A 20,252-nucleotide genomic window follows, 5' to 3' on the forward strand; every position below is an offset into this window, starting at 1 on the left:
ACACTTTTTTCATTTGGACCCATAAAAAAATAGGTCATGAGAGATGAAGATTGCCACAGAGTTAAATAACCCTTCAAGAGACGATAAGCGACATATCTTCTTTATTTCAAACCTACTGTGTAGTTGAATTGGTTGTCGCCCTGACCACTTTTAAAGAACAGAGATTATAATAACTGAGTGAAAGACACCCAGTGAAAGGCAATACAGCCCAGCGCAGCAAACCGAGATAAAACTTTCAGATCGTAATATTGCATGTGATTCACTCATTTATCAAACACTTAAGACTTCTAGACTGGAGACCTTTAGGGAAAAGATTACTTCTTTCGTACAAGAAAATATATAGTATTGTGCTTTTATTGATCATGTACAGTAAAACATTAACACGTCACCTATTGTCATGCTTCACACATTTAAAAAGACTTTATTGTACATTTAAAACGAGTCTGATAAGTTGAGAGCAACACACCAAGCTAGCAACGATGTCCTCTCCAACAAACGTACCAGCATAATTTCTGCTATTCGGGTGACAAATGGTTTGATTAAACCTGGACACCCACTGTTCTGGTTTTGAAACAACTGGAGTACTTCTGTCACATATTATTTAAAATGTATAATCTCCCCTTTTTTTTACACCCCCTTGTAAACACTTCAAAGAACCAAGACTTCAAAATCAGAATTAGACCCATTTAACAGAAAAGTATATATGTGCATAGATAATATTTATTCTCTTCAAATAAGAAACTACCAACTTATTCTTTTTACAAGATAGTCTTAGAGTGGATGTATCAGTCACTACGCATGCTGACCTCACATGTTGATTTCTTAAGTCACCCAAGTATAATGTGAAAACAAATGGAGTGATAGGGTTGGCAGGAGAGAGAAAGAATCAAGTATATATGAAGGTACAGTTTCTTTTCGGTAGACAAAAGAATTTTTAAAAGATCCAGCCTCATCCTCCAGTAGAGTAGCTGTGGACCATAGTCCACCCAAACAACATGCGTGAGTGCATTCTGTAGTCTTGAAGCTTCATATCTGCAAAGTCCAGACATGGTGCCACTCTTTCCATTCAAGTTTGCCTGACAGCAGTTGCTTTAGCGCTCCTTTCATTTAGCTACTGTTTGGGCATTGCAAAATCCCACGCGGTCTCCTGGGCGCACTTCCACATGGCTCTCATGAGACGAGTAAATCCCATGTCCTTTGGTTTCTCCAGCCCTCTCATGAGCCTCTGCTTCATGATCGCAATAAATTCCTTGTTGCTTAATTCACCATTTCCTGTAGAACAAATGCAAAAAGAGAAAGCAAAGCACAATCAACAGATGAGTTGAAATCAATTCCTACCAGAGAGACCTCTAGGCTTTCAAGCTAAACCACAACTTCTCGTTGGAAAATTCAGTTTAAAGCAAAATCATAGCAGTGTTATAGCAAGTGGTGGCAGTTCTCAGAAAACCTTCCAGTTCTGCTGGAGTTTCACACTTTCACTAAACAGTAACTGATGGAGAGCGAAATACAGGAAGCAAGAAGTATTCACACTCCGCATATTGGGAACATAATTTACAAATAAAACAACACATGGTTAGTTAGACTATGATCTTTCTTACATGAAGTTTTTTGTGTAGTTGTGATGTAATTATACCCAACTACCCAGGCTTTGTATCACAGGCTTTGTATCACATTATGAATTTGATTAAGGGTGAAATACAGACACATATACTGCCTTTCTGACCTTGCGATGGGGTTGGGATACTATAGGCATGCAGAATATGGTCAATTTCCAAACTAGTCTATGGTAGCCCACATCTCTTTAAGCATATGAACGTTTGCAAGAAACAACTTTGAAACGCAATTTTTCCTAAACCGTACTTCTGTTTGTCTCCGGCTTAACACAAAATTAGTTTCTGTTATGTTGATCAACTGTTTCTACAATTTCTTAGACAGTTTTGGTTAAGTTTGTGTAGGGTGAAAGGCTCAGCTGACTGATGTTCATGGATCAAATTAATATTTTGTGAAGAAACTTCGAGAAACAATGAAGATTCATTAGATCTAAGATTTTTAGTAAGTCAACATGGAGCGTGGTCTGAAAAATGGGAAATTAGAGAACCAAAGGAAACTTATTGCATAGTGCACTGATGCATAAAAATAGGTAATTAACTCTCCCTGCAATACTTTATTAGCATTAGCATGATATTAGATAACAGCGTTGAGGGGTACACAGCGGACTGCTGGTGAGATTCTGCTCTGGTCACAGAACACTGTTTATTAAGAGTCAATTTCAATGCAATTAAAAGTAAAAAAAAAATGAGTAATTAAGAGCATATGTAATTAAGCTAACCCTCAATTACAAACCCCTCATTTAGTAATCGTTATCAGTATTAAAAGGGGCCGACTTCCCTTGCCCATTCTGCGATGGAGTAGTTTCTGTCCTGTAACTCCAGTTCTGTAGTAGGGGTATCTCTGTTATAGTCATAATCTAGTGAATAGTCCCGCCCATGTGCGCGGACCCCGGAGCAATCAAAAATAATCTCTTAAGTTGTCAAAACATGCAGAACTGCACAGACACTTAAGAGAGAATTTAAAGACAGATAATGCAGCCTATATCCACAGGCTACACTGTCCAGTACTTCGACTAGAAATTCCACCAAAAATCCACAAACAGCACAGCCTGTCCAGGGTTTTCTTACAGAGAAAACCTTGCCTGTAACAGCAAAACCCTCTGGAATGATAGAGAGGAAGAAGTGGACAGACAAGCCCTATAGTATTCCATTATGTGGCTCAAAACAGGATTCTGTGCCTTTAAGAGAACTTTCCAGAAGCCTCACAGTATCCCAGAATGCACTGCAGGTCCCCTTCACCTTCAGTTCTTTTTGAAGGCGTAACACGCCAGACCTGTAGTATTTCTTACATGAATATCTCTCTCCACCGGGGAGGAGGGCGGGCGCTTATGACTATAACAGAGATACCCCTACTACAGAACTGGAGTTACCGGACAGAAACTACTCCTTCTGTAGTAGGGGATCTCTGTGTATAGTCATAATCTAGTGAATAGAATGGCAAGCCCATCCCCACACCAAAGCGGCGGTGGAGAAAAGAGAAATAACACCACTACTGTGCGAACACATTTCGCAGAGAAGCCTGCCCAACCCAAGCATCTGCCCTGGTCTCAGTGTCCAGACAGTAATGCTTAATAAGGTATGGACCGACTTCCAAGTGGCTGCCTTGCAGATTTCTGCAATTGGAACACTACGGAGCAAAGCAGTCGTGGCAGCTTTGCCCCCAGTGGAATGAGCCTTAGGTTTACCCCCTAAGGTCTTATCAGCCTTTTGGTAACACAATTGTATACAGGACACAATCCACCTCGAGATGGACTGTTTAGAGGTAGCAAGACCGGTCCTGAATGATCCATAATTGATAAATAATTGGTCTGACCTACGAATATCCACGGTTCTATCCAGATAAAAATTTCAACACCCTCCTAACATCCAGGGAATGCAAAGACCTTTCCGCTGGAGATGAAGGATTCTGAAAAATCGTAGGCAAAGTTATAGTCTGGTTAACATGGAAGTCAGTTATAACTGTTGGAATAACTTTAGGGCGAGTACGCATAACAACCTTAGCAGCATGAAATACAGTCTAAGGTTCTTGGCAACACAACGCCTGAATTTCCTCACCCTGCGGGCCGATGTAATGGCCACGAGGAACGCCGTCTTCCAGGACAGGTGCTGCAATGAAGCCTTATGAATAGGTTAAAAAAACTCCATCAATCCGGACAGCACCACGTTCAATTCCCATGAAGGCGAAGGAAACCGGACAGGAGGGAACACTTTCTTCGAGCCTTCCAAAAAAACCTTTTGATCACAGGGATCCGAAAGAAGGAAGTCTGTGAAGGCCATTTCCTGTAGGCAGTCAGCGCAGCAAGATGAACCTTAATGAAATGGACATTAAGGCCAGACTGCGCCAGGTGTAGAAGATACGGAAGTATGACATCTTCCTTACACGTCGTTAGGTCATAGTCCTTGAACTTGCACCAGATGCAAAACCTCTTCCACTTGTAAGCATAAGACGTCCTAGTGGAAGGTCGCCTAACCTTCTTCAGTATGTCCATACAAACTTCTGGTAGATTCAAATGGCCATATTGCATTATCTCAGGAGCCATGTCGCCAAACTCAAAGACGAGAGGTTGCGGTGCAACATCTGCCCCCCCGAACTTCGTGAAAAGGTCCGGCCTGCACGGCAGCCGTATGTGAGGAAGGAGAGACCGGTGAAGCAGGTCCGTGAACCACCACTGCCTGGGCCATTCCAGGGCAATCAGGATCATCCGCGCCCTGCACTGGGACAGCTAAATGAGTACCGCCGGAATCGGGGGAATGGGTGGAAAGGCGCACAGAAAGCTGTTCGACCAGTTAATCCATAACGCATACCCCAGCGTCCCCTGCTGGTAGTACCTGGAGGCGAAGTCTCAGCATCTGCTGTTTTCGGCGGTGGAGAACAGATCTACGTCTGGAGTCGCCCACCTTGCGAAGACTTCACCTAGTACTTCGTCGTTTATGACCCATTCGTGGCTTTCCTGAATCAGACTGCTCAGTGCGTCTGCCTGAACAATCTGCACATCTAGCAGATGGATAGCCGTGATCGTCAGTCCTCTGGCTAGAAGCCAGCGCCAGATCGCCTGCGCCTCCTGTGACAGAGTGCGCGATCTCGAACCCCCTTACTTGTTGAGGCAAGACATCGTGGTCGTATTGTCCGTCTGTACAAGCAGAGAGTTGGTCTGGAAGGACGTAACAAACGCATACAGTTTCAAGTGAACAGCTCTGAGTTCCAGGAAATTGAAGTGATCCGTGGACTCCATCAGGGACCACGTTCCTTGTATCTGTCAGTCTCCGGAATGCGCCTCCCCAGCCGTGGAGATACACATCCGTCACGATAGTCTGTGCGGGAATGTCCTCGTGAAAGGGAACCCCTCCGAGGAGATACTCCGCCGAACACCACCACTTCAGAGACTGAAGAGCATGCAGAGACAGTCGTATCTTGCCGTCCCAAGATCCATTCCTCTGATCCCACTGATCCTCCACGCACTCCTGCAAAGGTCTCATGGGCAGCCGTGCGTGTGGCGCGAGGAAGATACAAGAGGCCATCGACCCCAGTAGAGCAGACACCGTCCCCACTGTTGTAGATGGAGGAATCATAAGAGCCTGAGCATTCCAAAGGAGCTATAATCATCTCTCCTCCGAAGGAGACAAGCTTGCTGACAGCGTATTGACGGAGGCTTCTCAAGTACTGTATGCACTGGACCGGAACCGGGACAGCCTTGGACAAGTTGATGTGCAACCCCAGCTCGTTCAAAAGAACGCACGTCTTCTGGAAGTGTGCTTGAGCTTCCGAGAAAGAGGAGGCCTTGATCAACCAATCGTCCAGGTACGGGTAGACAAACACCTAGTTTATCCTCAGGTGTGCAGCTACCACTGCCATGCACTTCGAGAAAGTTCTGGGCGCCGACGTCAGCCCGACTGGTCGTACTGTGTACTGATAATGATTGACGCCGACTTGGAATCGCAGGAACTTCCTGTGTATGTGTGCAAAGGGCACATGGAAGTACTCATCCTGTAGATCTCTGGCACAGAGCCAAACTCCCTGTTGCAGCTGAGGAAAAAACCTGATGCAACGATAGCATGCGAAATTCCTCTCTCTGCGAATCCACTCGTTTGCCTGTCGCAAATCCAGAATGGGCCTGAACTCGTTCTTGTCCTTCTTGCGAACCAGAAAGAACCGGGAGTACAGACCTCTTCACCTTTGAGACAGAGGTACGTCTCCTATCGCCCTTTTCCTTAACCGGGTATCGGCCTCTGCCTGGAGCTTGCGCAGCTGAAACCGCGAGCTGACCGGAGGAATTGCTGGAGAAGGACTGATGAACCGAAGACTGACTTGGACCCGGCCGGCCTTTGTTCGCTGAGGAGCATCAAGCTCTCCCGCGTACGCACACAATATACTTGTGAAGTATGAAATGCGGCCCGGGACCACAGACAAACCCTGGGAGAAAAAACGCCGCTAGAAAGGGAAGAAGGCCTCAAGCCGTTCTCCACGCCCCAAACCTACAGCCTTCCAAAAGTCTCTGAGTCAGACTTATGCGGACCACTCACTACCCTCATGGTAACCCAAGGGTTGTCCAAAGAACGGGAGAGTAGATGCACACTGCTGAGCCGTAGGCTGCAGAGACGCCCGACGAATACAAGTATGGCAACGTAGGACAAACCCACAATACCTGGGGGTCGGCAGGAGAGAAAAATGTCACTATGGTGTAAAACACCAAGACACCGAGCCATCCATAAAGGCGACGTCTGTACCCAAAGGAAGATAGCGGAGCCCAAGCGACCAACGCCCCAAAAGGAGCATCCCCGCTCCGCGACGTCAAGCATCCCCGCTCCGCGACGTCGAGCATCCCCGCTCCGCGACGTCGAGCATCCCCGCTCCGCGACGTCGAGCATCCCCGCTCCGCGACGTCGAGGCACTCCGCGACGTCGAGGCACTCCGCGACGTCGAGGCACTCCGCGACGTCGAGGCACTCCGCGACGTCGAGGCACTCCGCGACGTCGAGGCACTCCGCGACGTCGAGGCACTCCGCGACGTCGAGGCACTCCGTGACGTCGAGGCACTCCACGTCCTCGACGCGACCGGAACCGCGTCATAGCTCAGACGTGCCCTTACTGGGGAGAACCCCAGAGGTTACAGCATGGGACTCGGTAGAGGACCCACCCTCTCCTTACGCAGAGGCTGAAGATGCCTTTAAACTCCTCTGTTCTAAACCTGGGAGCCGAAGCTTCCCAGAAAAGAAGTTACAGAGAAGACAGGTGTCAAAAGACACAGGCAAACACAGAATACAAACCTGTGAGCTTCAGCTTTGGTCTTTAGTACAGCTGCAGGCAAAGCACTTGTCAGACTAGAAGTAGTATAAGACAAGAATACTGCAGAAATTCTGCCAAAAAAACACAGCAGAATGTAGATAAAGGCCAAAGACGTCGAGTGAAGCTGTAAAAATCCAAATTTATCACAAAAATAACATAGAAAAAGCTCAAAAAAGAAGAGCTAATGCTCCAGGGTCCTGCTAGCAGGAGCTGGAAAAAAGAACTGAAGGTGAAGGGGACCTGCAGTGCATTCTGGGATACTGTGAGGCTTCTGGAAAGTTCTCTTAAAGGCACAGTATCCTGTTTTGAGCCACATAATGGCAGGGCTTGTCTGTCCACTTCTTCCTCTCTATCATTCCAGAGGGTTTTGCTGTTACAGGCAAGGTTTTCTCTGTAAGAAAACCCTGGACAGGCTGTGCGGTTTGTGGATTTTTGGTGGAATTTCTAGTCGAAGTACTTGACAGTGTAGCCTGTGGATATAGGCTGCATTATCTGTCTTTAAATTCTCTCTTAAGTGTCTGTGCAGTTCTGCATGTTTTGACAATTTAAGAGATTATTTTTGATTGCTCCAGGGTCCGCGCACATGGGCGGGACTATTCACTAGATTATGACTATACACAGAGATCCCCTACTACAGAAACTGGAGTTGCTCAAGGGAGGGACCGGAAGGAAAACGTACTTACCTTCGGTAACACCTTAGCTGGTAGAGACATAATCTAGGTGCAGATTCCTTACCATAGACTGTCCCAGGTATAAGACTGGATCCGGAAGACATTTGCCCGAGAAATACCCTTGCACGCCAGCAGGTGGCATTGGTCAGCTCCGTGTGGCGTAGTCAGCATTGTTTGCGCTGGAAGATAATTCCACATCACCAATATAGGTGCCACATTGGCCCTCTGACACCAGTTACTTTTCACGACTGTCCATGTCGGGAGCGCGGAGCCATAAAGTGAACTGACAACTGACTGTTTAGAAAAACTAGGGTCCTGATAGGGATCATCCCCGACCGTACAAACCTGTCCGCAGTGCGGGAAGGATGGGTGGGTCGGTAAGGAATCTGCAGCTAGATTATGATTCTACCATATAAGGCGTTACCAAAGGTAAGTAACTTGTCCATCTGATAGAGGCATCTAATCACAAACTCCTTACCTTAGAATAGATTCCCAAGCAATACCAACCAAGAAAGAGGGATTGCGGACAAGTTTACACCAGGAAGTCCTGCAGGACAGAGAGCCCAAAAAGGCCATCCCTGTGGACCGGACTGTCCAGGCAGTAGTGAACGTGTACAGTGACACCCAGGTTGCTGCCTGACAAGTGTTAAGGACTGGTCCACCACGTTGCAATGCTGTACTAACAGCCTTAGCTCTGGTGGAATCAGCTCTTAAGCCTGCAAGAGGCTGTTCCTGGCCAGAGTGTAGCACATTTTGATGCAGAGGACCACCCATAGTGAGATAGTACTTTTCTGCACTGGAGAAACTTTTTTATCCAACCTACCCAAAGATGAGTTGAGCGTCCACCCGGAACTCTTTAGTGTGGTCAAGGCAGACTGACAACACTCTTTTTTGGGTCCTGATGGTGGTCACTCCTCCTCGTTAGAGGGGTGTGGAGGAGCATAGAAAGTGGGTAGGATGACAGATTGTCCCTCACGGAATGATGTTACCACTTTCAGTGAGAAAGAGGCCCTAGAGCAAACAACCAACTTATCAGAGAAGATGGGCAGAAGGAAGGCTTGGATGACATTCAGTCACGCTCCTGGCACAAGTTATTGCCACTAAAAAGTCTGTTTTGATGAAGCAGCTGGAGGGGTCAGTTGTGCAGAGGTTTGAACAGAGCACACATCAGGAAGGTAAGAATCAAATTAAGGTCTCACTTAGGCCTGATGAATGGGGCAGGTGGGAACATATGTATAAGCCCCCTAAGAAATCTGTTCACAATAGGGGATTTAAATAAAGACTATTGGTCTGGTATCCTCAAGAAGGCAGACAAGGCTGAAAGTTACTCTTTAAGAGAGGGAAGCAGAGTGTGGCTCAATAAACCTTTGTGTACAATATTTTACAAACTTCTTACACTGGCAGGCGTACACACAGTCTTGGCAGAGGGATGCCTGGCTGCCAAAACCACATCACAGACTTTGGAAGGAAGAGCGAATGCTGTTAACTTCCATTGCTCAATCTCCACACAAGAAGGCATAGAGGGGACGGGTTTAAGTGGAGGAGCCTCTCCTGCTGCTGCGACAGAATATCCTCTCGAAGGGGCATGCTGATAGGAGGATCGATGCTCAGGTGGAGAAGCTTGGGATACCAGACTCTCCATGCCCAGCACGGAGCCACAAGAATGACTTGGGCCCAGTCGCTCCTGATGTTCTTGACCACTCTAGACAGGAGTGGTATTAGTGGAAAGGTGTTCAGGAGGCCTGAGCACCACTCAGGACGAAAAGCGTCGCTGAGCGAGTGCTGGTTTGGAAACTCCAGCGGCAAAATTCCTGACATTGCGCTTTATCGGCAAAAGAGAACAGATCTATCAAAGGCTGGCCCCACTTCTGAAAGGGACCTTGCGCTACCTCTGGATGGAAACGCCATTCCTGATCTGCTAGGCATCAATGTGCCCAGAGGGGTGTTGAACCCTGCTGTTCCAGCTATGCCCAAAGATGCAGGGCCTCCTGACTAAGGATCCAGGGCCCTACCTCGCCCTGTTTGTTGTAGTACCACATGGTGGTGGTGGTGTAGTCCACTTTCCTTTAATGGAAGGGAGAAAAGCTTTCAATGACAAGCGAATTGCTCGGAGCTCCAGCAAGTTGATGTGGAGTCAGGATTCCACCGGAGACCAAAGTCCTCCGATCTCCATCTCTCCCAGATGACTGCTCCTTCCCTGGAGTGACGCATCGGTCACTACTGTGGGATCTGGTCGGAGAGGGCTGGACAGAATAATGTCAATGGCTGTGGCCGTTCAACGCCACGCCTGGCTCAGAACTTCTGGCTTTTCCGGGGATTTCCAGGCTTCCCTTATGGAAATGCCCTTTGATGGCACCCGTCTCTTCGGAGACCAGACAGACATGGCTCTTGAGCGCTTTAAGGACTCGTGGGCTACGGCCAAGTCCTTGGGCCTCTCAGTGCCGCCAGTCCTCTTTTCGCACCTTTGGTGGCCATGGAAGGGGCTTTTCAGCCGCACAGCCATATCCCACTCCCCTTAAGACACCGCAAGACCCTTGCATGGCCGTGAGCGCAGCTCCTTTCAACCCAATGGGCCAGGCGGCTAGAGTCAGTTCACTCCTTCCCCTGCAGCCTCTAAACCTTCCTAGTCCAACCCTTCAAGATCATGGGCAGCCAGTTGGTGGCAGGATCAGCCATCACCTTCACCACTGGTAAAACATCACATCAAACAAGTGGATTCTTCAGATAGTGAAGGGGCTACTCCCTCCTCTTCGAGACTACCTCTCCCTCCATGCCTTTGACTTACAGCCAACTGACGGAGGACCACATGAACTTGCTTCAGGAGGAAGTCAGGACTCTCTTGGCTAAGGGAGCCATAGAGAGGGTTCTGGCAGCCGAAGTAGGCTGTGGTTGCTATTCCTGCTACTTTTAGGTCCCGAAAATTGACAAGGGCCTTTGTCCTATTCTAGATCTGGGAGCCCTCAACTGCTTCCTCAAAAAGGAAAAGTTCAAAATGCTAATTTTGGCTTAGGTCTTGTCTGCCCTAGACCCCAGAGACTGGTTTGGTAGCGTTGAACTTGCAGGATGCCTATTTTCACATTCCAGTCCTGCCTGCCCTGCGGTGTTACCTGCTGTTTGTGGTAGGCCACGAGCACTTTCAGTTCACAGTGCACCCCTTTGGCCTTACCACCGCCCCCCAGGTGTACACCAAGGTGATGGCAAGGTTGCAGCTCATCTTCACAGATCACACAGTGCCAGTATTCTCCTATCTGGATGACTGGCTGTTGAAGGCGAGCTCACCCCAGACTGTCCTCTCCCGTCTCCCGACTATGGCGAACCTCTTGCTTTCACTGGGATTCACTATCAAGGTCCCAAAGTCGCACCTGACTCCCTCTCATAGGCTCCCTTTAATCTGAGCTGTTCTGGACACAGTGCAGTTTCAGGCCTATCCTCCCGAAGGAAGGATATTTTTATGATACCGATATTTCAGCCTCTATCCTTGATTTCGGTAAGGATGACTCTGAGGCCGCTGGGCCTCATGTCCTCCTGCATCCTGCTGGTGACACATGCCAGATGGCATAAGCAGGCTCTGCAGTGGGACCTGAAGTTCCAGTGAACGCAGCATCAAGGGAATCTCTCTGATGTAGTCCAGATCTCTTGGAGGGGACTGCACAGGATCTGCAGTGGTGGCTGACCGACAGCGATTGGGTCAGAAGCTATGCTGCCGTCATAGACGCAAATACATGGAGGTAACAAGTTTGTGAATCACTGGTGAAGGAGAACTACATTGAGAAACTAATCGGGAACAAATGTCAATGAGTGGATCCATAGTGGAAGCTCTAAGATGCATCTCAGCTGAATAGGTGGCAGTGCCCAGTTGTAAAGAGGTCAGGTAATGGAAAAACACAGCAATTAAAGGTGCCCTTGGTAGCTTTGATGTTTTACCCCAGTTAGTTGGACAGAAACAGAAGATGTGGAGAAACAACATAGTCTGATTGTAAATCTGAAGAAAGAAGAGACCCTCCTATATGCCTTTGAGGATTTAGTGTGGGATGACGTTGGCGAGTTCAGATCAACAGAAGAAAAGATTCCAGAGCTACAATGATGGTGTTTTTGTCCAGACGTTTAGTTTAAATGTCTTATCCTCCTCTGATTAGAGGTTTCAAGACTTTGGAGAACCCAAACACCCACTATCAACTAACAGAGGACCAGTTGTGATGGACAGTCAAGGGCCTGGAGTCTCCTCCTATGGTTGTTTTCCATCTGTGCCTAGCGAGACAGAGATGGCAGGTGAGCTGCAAATAAGTAAAACTCTATGCACAGAGAATCATTAATTGGAGACGGTCTAGTGGAAAGGTTCTTCTGAATTACTGTGGATCATATGGTTGTAGTGCAATATCAATACCAGGTATTTTCTCAAATGATTGTGTGAAAACAAAATTCGTTTCAGACTAGGAGACCGTGAAAATAAAAAAAGGTTTTTGTTGCTTTATACAGAAGCCCCCACCCCAGAGGGTATCTAAAAGCATCTGCACACTTTAGAATTGAGACTGTTAGTGTTTAGGCTCAGATCAGCTAATTGTTGCTACATCGCTAACATATGAACTGGCCGCAAAGGACGGTCACCATGGATCAGAATTTTGTAATTGCTCTGTGGCCAAATTTATACCATAATTCAAGGTTATTATATTGATAATGATACTCTTGCTATATGTATAAGGATACTGTGATGGTCCTCATTATTAGGGAGAAGCGGTATGCATTCAGTACATCAAGGGAGAAAAGCTTGCTCCAGGTTGCATGAAGCAATAGATAACTTAAGTATCGCATCTAATCAAAGTAAATGTTGGTGACAATACTCCTACAATAGAGGCACGCACCTTTACAGATAAGGTAACAGACAAGCACATTGTTGGAAAGGCCTGACATCTTAGACCATTTACTGCCAGACATATAGCACGCTAGTCTTGGGAAATTTAGAAGCATAACCAGGGCTCGTTAGCTGAAGAGCGATGGGCAGATTTACAAAGGACAGTTAAAACTTCTTCAGCCACAGCAATCTTTTAATAGAGTTGATGCAAGTAGAGGTCCAATGGACAATTATCAGCATAACGATTTTACTTCTAGAACATGTTTGCATATTAAAAAATGCTAAATTCACGGCTAATGCAGGCTGCTAAGAAAAGGAGAAATTATGCAGTGAAAGTTCTTGCCCCTTGAAGTGAAGATTCTCAATGGCCTTAGTAACAGATCAAAAGAATAGCTTGCCGAGGTGGAAGCCTTGCTTCCACTATTCATTATGATAGCATGGTTGGTGGTTTAAGGTTAGACATGCCTAGCCTATGGTCCTTCAGCTCAATCACCTCAAGGTTCTGTTTAATAGTAGGGTACAAATAGAACATTTCAAGAGCTTAATACTGCATTGGAGGCCAGTCTGAAACATGATGGAAAAGTGAAAAAGAGGAAAGATGAATGAGAAGTTGCAAGTGAAACAATCCCATGAAATATGCCATATCAAATTTCTGGAGTAAGTGCACACATAAAGAAGGACTATCTGCCTACATTTGATATGGGTCTGGACCACCAAAGTACAAAAAAATATATAACGTGTGCCCACTTCAAATAAGTAATTGTACAAAGAAAAGCCATTAGAACAGCCACCAAGGGAAGCTTAGGCCTACATTTTTAAGACGAGGCACTAGACCAGTGATTGGAGAAAATAATACGCTTGAGTATGCCTTGATGTAATTCCCGAATATACAAAGCACAGTGCCCCTATTACTTTGGGCAGATGTTTGGGAAGGTATTGACTTCAGAAAACATTATCCCTTGACCACCTCCTCTCACTCTAGCTGCAGGAGCTACATCCTCTGACTGTGTTCCAGAAGCAATGGAAAAGGAAGAACTTAATAAAAGCCCTGTTTTGAAATGCCAAACAAAAATGATACATTTGGCTGGATTTTACTTTCTAGAAATGAGAAAGACTGCACTATTGACTGATGGGGACTTGGGACTTAACTGTGCCAACTGAGCAAAGTGTAAGGAATTGACTCTTCGGGAGTGAACCAATCAATAGTCTACCAACTTTCTGGTCTGCAGGTGCTGGAGAACTAGAGCTTTAGAGAACTCGCTAAAGAAATGCCCTATTTATCTTTATCAGTAGAGGGAACCTTGATGAGTGCCCAAGCCAAAACCTTGTCAACTTGTGTCCAAGAGATTTATGTTTTCCTTTCACTGACAGTGGCTTTTCTTACCACAAGAAAGATCAGCACTGCACTTCAAGTTAATGGACCATCGGGAATATCTTATAGCCATGCATGGGCTTGAGTCCTTGTTCACCATGCCATTCTTTCAGATCAGACCACTTCTTTCATATAGAGGATCTTTTGAATTTCTATCTAAGTTCACACTATCTTGAGGAAACTCATAGGGGCAGATTTACGAGCCCCCTGCGCCACTAGTATGTCCCTTAGTGTGACGTACTGGAGGCGCATTTCACTTCTCCACATTTACAAGGAGAGGAAATGCCACCCTGCGTGACTTTTCCTCTCCTTGTAAATATGACCCCTTCACATGCAGCACTTTGAGTGGAAGGGGCGTTCCATGGGTGTTGCTGTGGGTGTTTCCTAGTAAATCTGGAAATGTGTCTCGTTCCATGGGTTTTGCGTGGGATCGTGAATCTGGAAATGCGTGTCAATGCTACGCCTTCCCAGGGGAGGCGTAGCAAGGTGCAACGAGGAGAAAGGTTTACATTTCTCCTTGTTTTTTCCTCTTTCGTATCGTGCTGCATTCTACAGCACGCATTGTAAGAGGAAAATGCCGGTAGTCATTTTTTTTGTGCAGACAGGTGCCCCTTCCTGCACAAAAATAATCTCCCCATGACGCAGGCATCCTTGCACCATGGTGCAAGGGTGCCTGCGCCGTAGAATGGCGGCAGTTTGTGCACCAGCCCAAGGGAGAGCACAGGAATGCGACATATTATTGTAAATATGTTGCATTCCTGTGCCTCGGAAGTGCTGCAGCGTGGCACAGCCAAAGGGCTTGAGTTGCCGTGCTGCAGTATTTCCTTGTAGATCTGCCCCAAAGTCTCTTTCTTGTCCATTTGAGCTGATTTGTGAAAGAGAGCCTCCCAACAGGGTCTCAATGAATGCAAACAGAATCCTGCTCAACTTTCACACCGGTTGCAATATTTGAAAGCACGTTTTTAGGTGTCCTGTGAAAAGGCAGCAGAGATAATCACAGGAAGAAAACTTATTTTTAAGTACTGAATAATAACTCAAACATCCCTCAGTAATAACATGCGCAAATTGGAGACTTGTACCCGGACAGCAGAAAATAAACCAAGCAGGATGCAGGCAGAGATTGAAGTGCACCTGCAAAATTCCTGTCCTAACAATAGGTGTTTTTTCCGAAAAGGAGCCAAGGGAAATAGCATACATTTCCCATGCACAATGAAAGCAAGCATATGCCTCAGAAGAGTTCCGAGATATTTTTAAAGAGTTACACATGATAAATCTCAAGATGTTATAATGAAGAACTTGATATAATTTATGCATCATTCCACTGCTACCAGATTAAAAATACACATCCCTGCAATGGCTCATTAAAAATTAACTGTCTGTTCAGAGCTCGTTTGCACACATGCAGGTCAGATTTTAGAGATTGGAGACGAACTACTCATTTACAGATATGATTACATACTGAAATGGAGGTCTATTTGGCATGGTGATTCAATCAATCTAATAATAGTACATTAACGGAGAACTGTTGGAGACCGGCTCTGAAGTGGAAAACCTATTTATTGAGTTTTATTAAGTATTCATTATTTAAAATACGTTTTGCCAGTAGGTTTCTACAGACCTGATTTTCACTTGTTAATTGAGCGATTGGATTTTAGCTCCAGTTTCTCAGCTGGAGACCACCGCCTGTCTAGGTAAATGAAGAATTAATTTACAGACTTGTCATACCAGAAAACTACATTCTTTTTCTTTGCATTCTCATTAAAAAAAATCTGTATTTTTGCTTGACTGGTGATAATATCGTTAGTTTCGAATAATCAATCTTCTCTGCCCTCTAGTTAATGCCAAGAATTGGGGTAGGGGCAGTAGTAACTAAGAAAGCAGGAATGACGGTATGTGAGAGAAGAACTTATTGACAGAGATTGTGCGCCGATACCGCTGCCTAGATAAACCAATTTCCTTCTGAGGTGTGTGACACAATGCTAACTGTAAATGCATCAGACGGGCCTTCATTCAACTAACCGTATGTGCTATTGCTATAAATAAATATAGGGGCTCTTAGATGACTCAGGTCCACTAACAAAAATACTTAAACTGAAACTACAGAAATCTGTGAGGTCTTTGGATACTAATTTATTTAGCTATAAGCTTAATGCAGCATATTTGCTGCTTTGTAATGCCACGAATAACCGGTGCTACTCATGCCAAACCAATGGTAGTCATGTAACATGGATCTATGTGAAAAATTACGACTGAATTGATAACTGCCACCATAATAACTACCCCATATCAATGAACTTGTAAGCTCCAAATTTCCATTTTGTGTAAGTAGAACAAAGAAGAATAACCCAAAATCAAGAATGACACTAAATAACATTAAAACTAACCCTTAACCTATTGATATATCCTCTTTGATTTATTATCTCTCAACCCCAAACCCACAATAAACCCTGACCCTACCCTCGCCTTTGCACTAACCCTATCTGCAACATAAACCCTTACACCTTAACCCAGACATTACTCACTATTTGACTACCCTGAGTCCTCCTCAACCCATAGTCCTACACCGACCAATTTGTCATCCTGACCTAATATCAATCCTAAAGTTACATTGCTTTTTCCATTTACAAACTTCACATTGCCTTTTTGTACTTTATTAATGTCTTTATTGTAGCATTTTTACGAACTAGATTTGTAGTTATTGGATTTCTTTAATCTGCTTTGTGCATTTTCAGGTCTGAAATGACCAGATCCACCTCAGACTTTTCATAATCTGCTTTTCCGACGTTCCTGAATTACTTCTAATCACTATATCGCCTTTTAACATTGTCCCTCTTACTGTAAATTGCCATAGTGAATCCCTCCAAAAGTATGAATATTGTATTGTATTGTAATTGCATTTATATAGCGCTTACTACCCCTGACAAGGCGTCAAAGCGCTTTTTCGGCGGGTAGCACGCTACTCCGGGACCCTTGGTTGTTGTATTAGTATAGTGAAACGTGCAAGTACATTTTAAGTGGTGGATAGGTTAGTCAGTTATTTGGATTTGGAATGATAGCAGAAGGATAGAGTAGGACAAAGGTTTGTATTTATTTATCGCTCGCTTGTTGACGCATGCTATTCAGGGAGCCTATAAAGGATTAGTGGTGAATTAATATGGTGAAATATGAGGTAATTTCAGTGGGGATATTAGTCTGTTACTTGGAGTGAGAAGGATAGCGGATGAAGAAAGATTTGCATTCATATAGCACTTGTTACCCCTGATGGGTGTTGAAGCGCTTTTCTGGCGAGTAGCACGCCACTCCGGAACCCATAAAGGATTAGTGTTGAAAATTAGTATAGTATAAATATGAAGTAATTGGAGTAGTAGATATGTTATTCAGTTATTTGGGCAGTATATTAGTAGAGTTGAATATGGAATATGGAATTTGAGAAGTGAAACATGTTAGTTTGTTCATTTTGATTGAAAAAGGATAGTGGAGTGTATCTGCATTTACTTTTGCGGGCTCCATTTTTACCCTTCAAGACACCTGTCACCAATTGTTTAGGGAGGTCAACATTCGTTTCTTGTAATTTTTGTACCCTTCAAACGTGTTATAATTTCTACCTCACAGCCAGCTTCATGAAAGTTTGAGAAGACTGTGTATTGACTCTAAAACATTCATTGATGTATATAATAAAACCTTAAATAGATTAATGATTTTTATTACAGAAGACACATCAAGGCAAGCTTCTCCAAGGTGCGAATTGGGGGAGAGTGGAGGTAGAACCGCACAGACTGAAGCAAGCCAATGGGGGTGTGTGTAGAATTTGTACTCATTTTGGGGAAGGAGAGAGGCAAGGAGAGACACAAGGGCACATACGACAAGAGCCGTAGCTATATTAATGCAGTTTAATACTGCCAAAATTGGCCGCATCCACCAGCACAACTTCGCCACACGACACCAACAAAACCTTTGATGTAAAAAGGACGCCAGCACCCCAAAATGCTGACACCGCCATTATTGTGGCTGGATATACATGGCTAGAAACGAAGAGCTACAATAAAGGTGATACCAGCATTTTGGAGAGCCAGAGTCCTGTTTTTTTCATTAGACAGATTTTTGGGTGATGAGTCCCAGAAGATGGTATGATTTCACAAAGGGCCTCCGTACCGAAGAGTTGGGGGAGAGGCTGAGGGAGGGGAACCAGAGACCCGTCTTCCTGCATATTCCTGTTAGTGGGGTACTGACGAAGACTTAAAGAGCGGCTGGCGAGACGGTCCATCTCTAACCATGCAGTGGTACAGGCCGAGCACATGTGGCAGGGCAGCATGTTGCACCATGCTTTAGTTCCAGGAGGTATCTGGGACTAGAAAGCATGAGCTAAGGCACATGAAGGTTTGTCATGTCGCTTCGCTTAACACCAGTGCTGCTCATGCAACGAAGGCCAGCTTAGAAGAGAGGACTGCCTTTGGTTTTTAAGCAAAAGATTTGAAAGTTATTTCCATATTTCGAACTAAGGACTGTAACTTAGAATAACATTGGGCGTGTCAGTTGACACATTAATCTAAATGGTTTTAAATGCAAAACATCTGAAATGCATTCCTTATTATGTTAAACTATGTGCATTTTATACCAAGAAAATGGGTGGTGGTAAAAGAAGAAAATGAATAGGACCCAGAAACTGTTTCGATACTTTTTCATGTACATCCTGGTCTGTACCTCTAAACTCGTAACAGTACTAAATGCAACACTCACCATCACAGTCGAAGAGTGCAAAAACAACGTCACAAACATGGTCCGACAGCTCCACTTTTGCCACCGTTCTGGCGACCTGTTGCATGGTGACTGAAAGACACAAACGTTTATTTATAAGTCATTCACAACTGCTATTGCAACATCAATGGCAGAAAGTTAAGTGTGTAGATTGCTGCTACCGTATTTCAGAAAAATAGCATGGACATTTCTTTCACTAACCAAACAAAGAATAACTAGATATCAACTCCGCACAATTTATTTACATTAGCTAGTATTAGAAGTACTTGGAAGTTAAAACCGATCAAATCTCACAAGCAATATATATATCTATATATCAATATTTTAAAGTTAAATTATTCAATGTAGTACATACTTTATTATATTTCTAATCATTTGGGCGTTTGCAGACCTTCACCACTATTTTAATAATTTTTAGATGTCAAGTGTCCTTTATAAATGATTATAGAAACGGATGACTCTTCGAATGGGGAACCGCCGTCTAGATAAGGACTGTTGTCCAGAATTCCCTCTTAATGGGTAAAATGTTTGTTCTTATTCACATACAAAAACACAAATATGAGAGCGAAGTGTATGGGGAAATACCGATCTGATTAATCAATCAATCAGAACATTTGTAAAAGCACACTACTCACCCTTGGGCCGGATGTTCTTGAGGTCCTTGGGATAAGAATTGAGTTTGAGTAAGGCGTTGATCTCGACGTTCTTCCAGCTCTCGAGGAAGGTCGCTGTCTCGAAGGAGATGTTGATGGCTCTCCAGAGATGGGGTGCAATGGTGGTGCTGGCTTTGTTCAAGATGTGGTGTGGGCATGGGTCTGACGGAGATCCGGAGTGGATGGTGCTCATGATTTTAATAATGTCGTTGTCGTTTATGTTGGTCCAGTAGAGCAGGGGATCGGAGCGATGGTGGCTGTGGAGACGGGGGTCTTAGTAGTTGTCGGGGCGGTCGTGACCTTGAAGCTGTCGTGGATGTCTGCGATCTTGCGATGGAAGAAGGTGGCAAGGGAGTCGCAAAGTTCTTGAGAATGTGGGATGTTGTTGGTGTTGGAGCTGGGGTTGGAGAGTTCCTTCACAATGCTGAAGAGCTCTTTGCTGTTGTGCGTGTTGTTGTCTAGGTGGTCTTTGAAGGAGGGACTTTTGGCGGATCTGATGAGGTGGTGGTGACCTCGGGTGGCTTTCTTGTGGGCTGAGTAGTTGTCTGGTGTCTGTTCATGGTGCCATTTTCTCTCTAGCTTTCAGCAGGTTTGCTTGGAGGTCCTCAGTGAACCAGCTGGCTTTCTTATTGATGTGTCTGTTGGAGGGTTTCTTGAGCGGGCAAGGGTGCTGGCGCAGTAGTCGATCCATTGTCTGAGGTTGCTGGTGGCGGTGTGGTGGTCGGTGGGGTCGGTTTCGGGCGAGGGTGGTGGTTAGCTTGTTTTCGGGGACTTTGCCCCAGCAGTGGCGGTGGTTCTGTTCGGTGGTGCGTTTCCGGAAGGTGAAGTGGATGCAGCGATGGTCGGTTCAGTGGAGTTCGGTGGTGCGGTTGAAGGAGACATGGGAGCTTGCGGAGAAGATGGGGTCAAGCGTGTGGCCGGCGGAGTGGGTGGGTGTTGTGACGAGTTGTCTGAGGACGAGGTTGGTGAGGTTGTCGATCAGGGTGGTGGAGTTTGTGTCGTTGTGGTTCTCGAGGTGGAAGTTCAGGTCCCCGAGGAGGATGTAGTCTGTGGAGGCGA

At 45.3% G+C, this 20,252-nt stretch overlaps 1 protein-coding gene across 2 annotated transcripts in view; it reads right to left on the reverse strand.

The window, feature by feature from the left end:
- Nucleotides 1-336: 336 nt before the first annotated feature.
- MICU1 (mitochondrial calcium uptake 1) overlaps nucleotides 337-20,252 on the reverse strand; it is a 627,696-nt gene continuing 607,780 nt past the window's right edge. For both annotated transcript variants that reach the window (XM_078643080.1, XM_078643081.1), the window contains exons 11-12: nucleotides 18,523-18,612; nucleotides 337-1,272 (exon numbers count right to left, since the gene is read on the reverse strand). In XM_078643080.1, coding sequence (XP_078499206.1) covers nucleotides 1,112-1,272; nucleotides 18,523-18,612 — 251 coding nt within the window. In that variant the 3' untranslated portion in view covers nucleotides 337-1,111. The remainder of the gene's footprint in view (nucleotides 1,273-18,522; nucleotides 18,613-20,252) is intronic.

Source organism: Lissotriton helveticus, chromosome 5_1 (assembly GCF_964261635.1).
Source record: "Lissotriton helveticus chromosome 5_1, aLisHel1.1, whole genome shotgun sequence".
Classification (NCBI taxonomy): domain Eukaryota; kingdom Metazoa; phylum Chordata; class Amphibia; order Caudata; family Salamandridae; genus Lissotriton; species Lissotriton helveticus.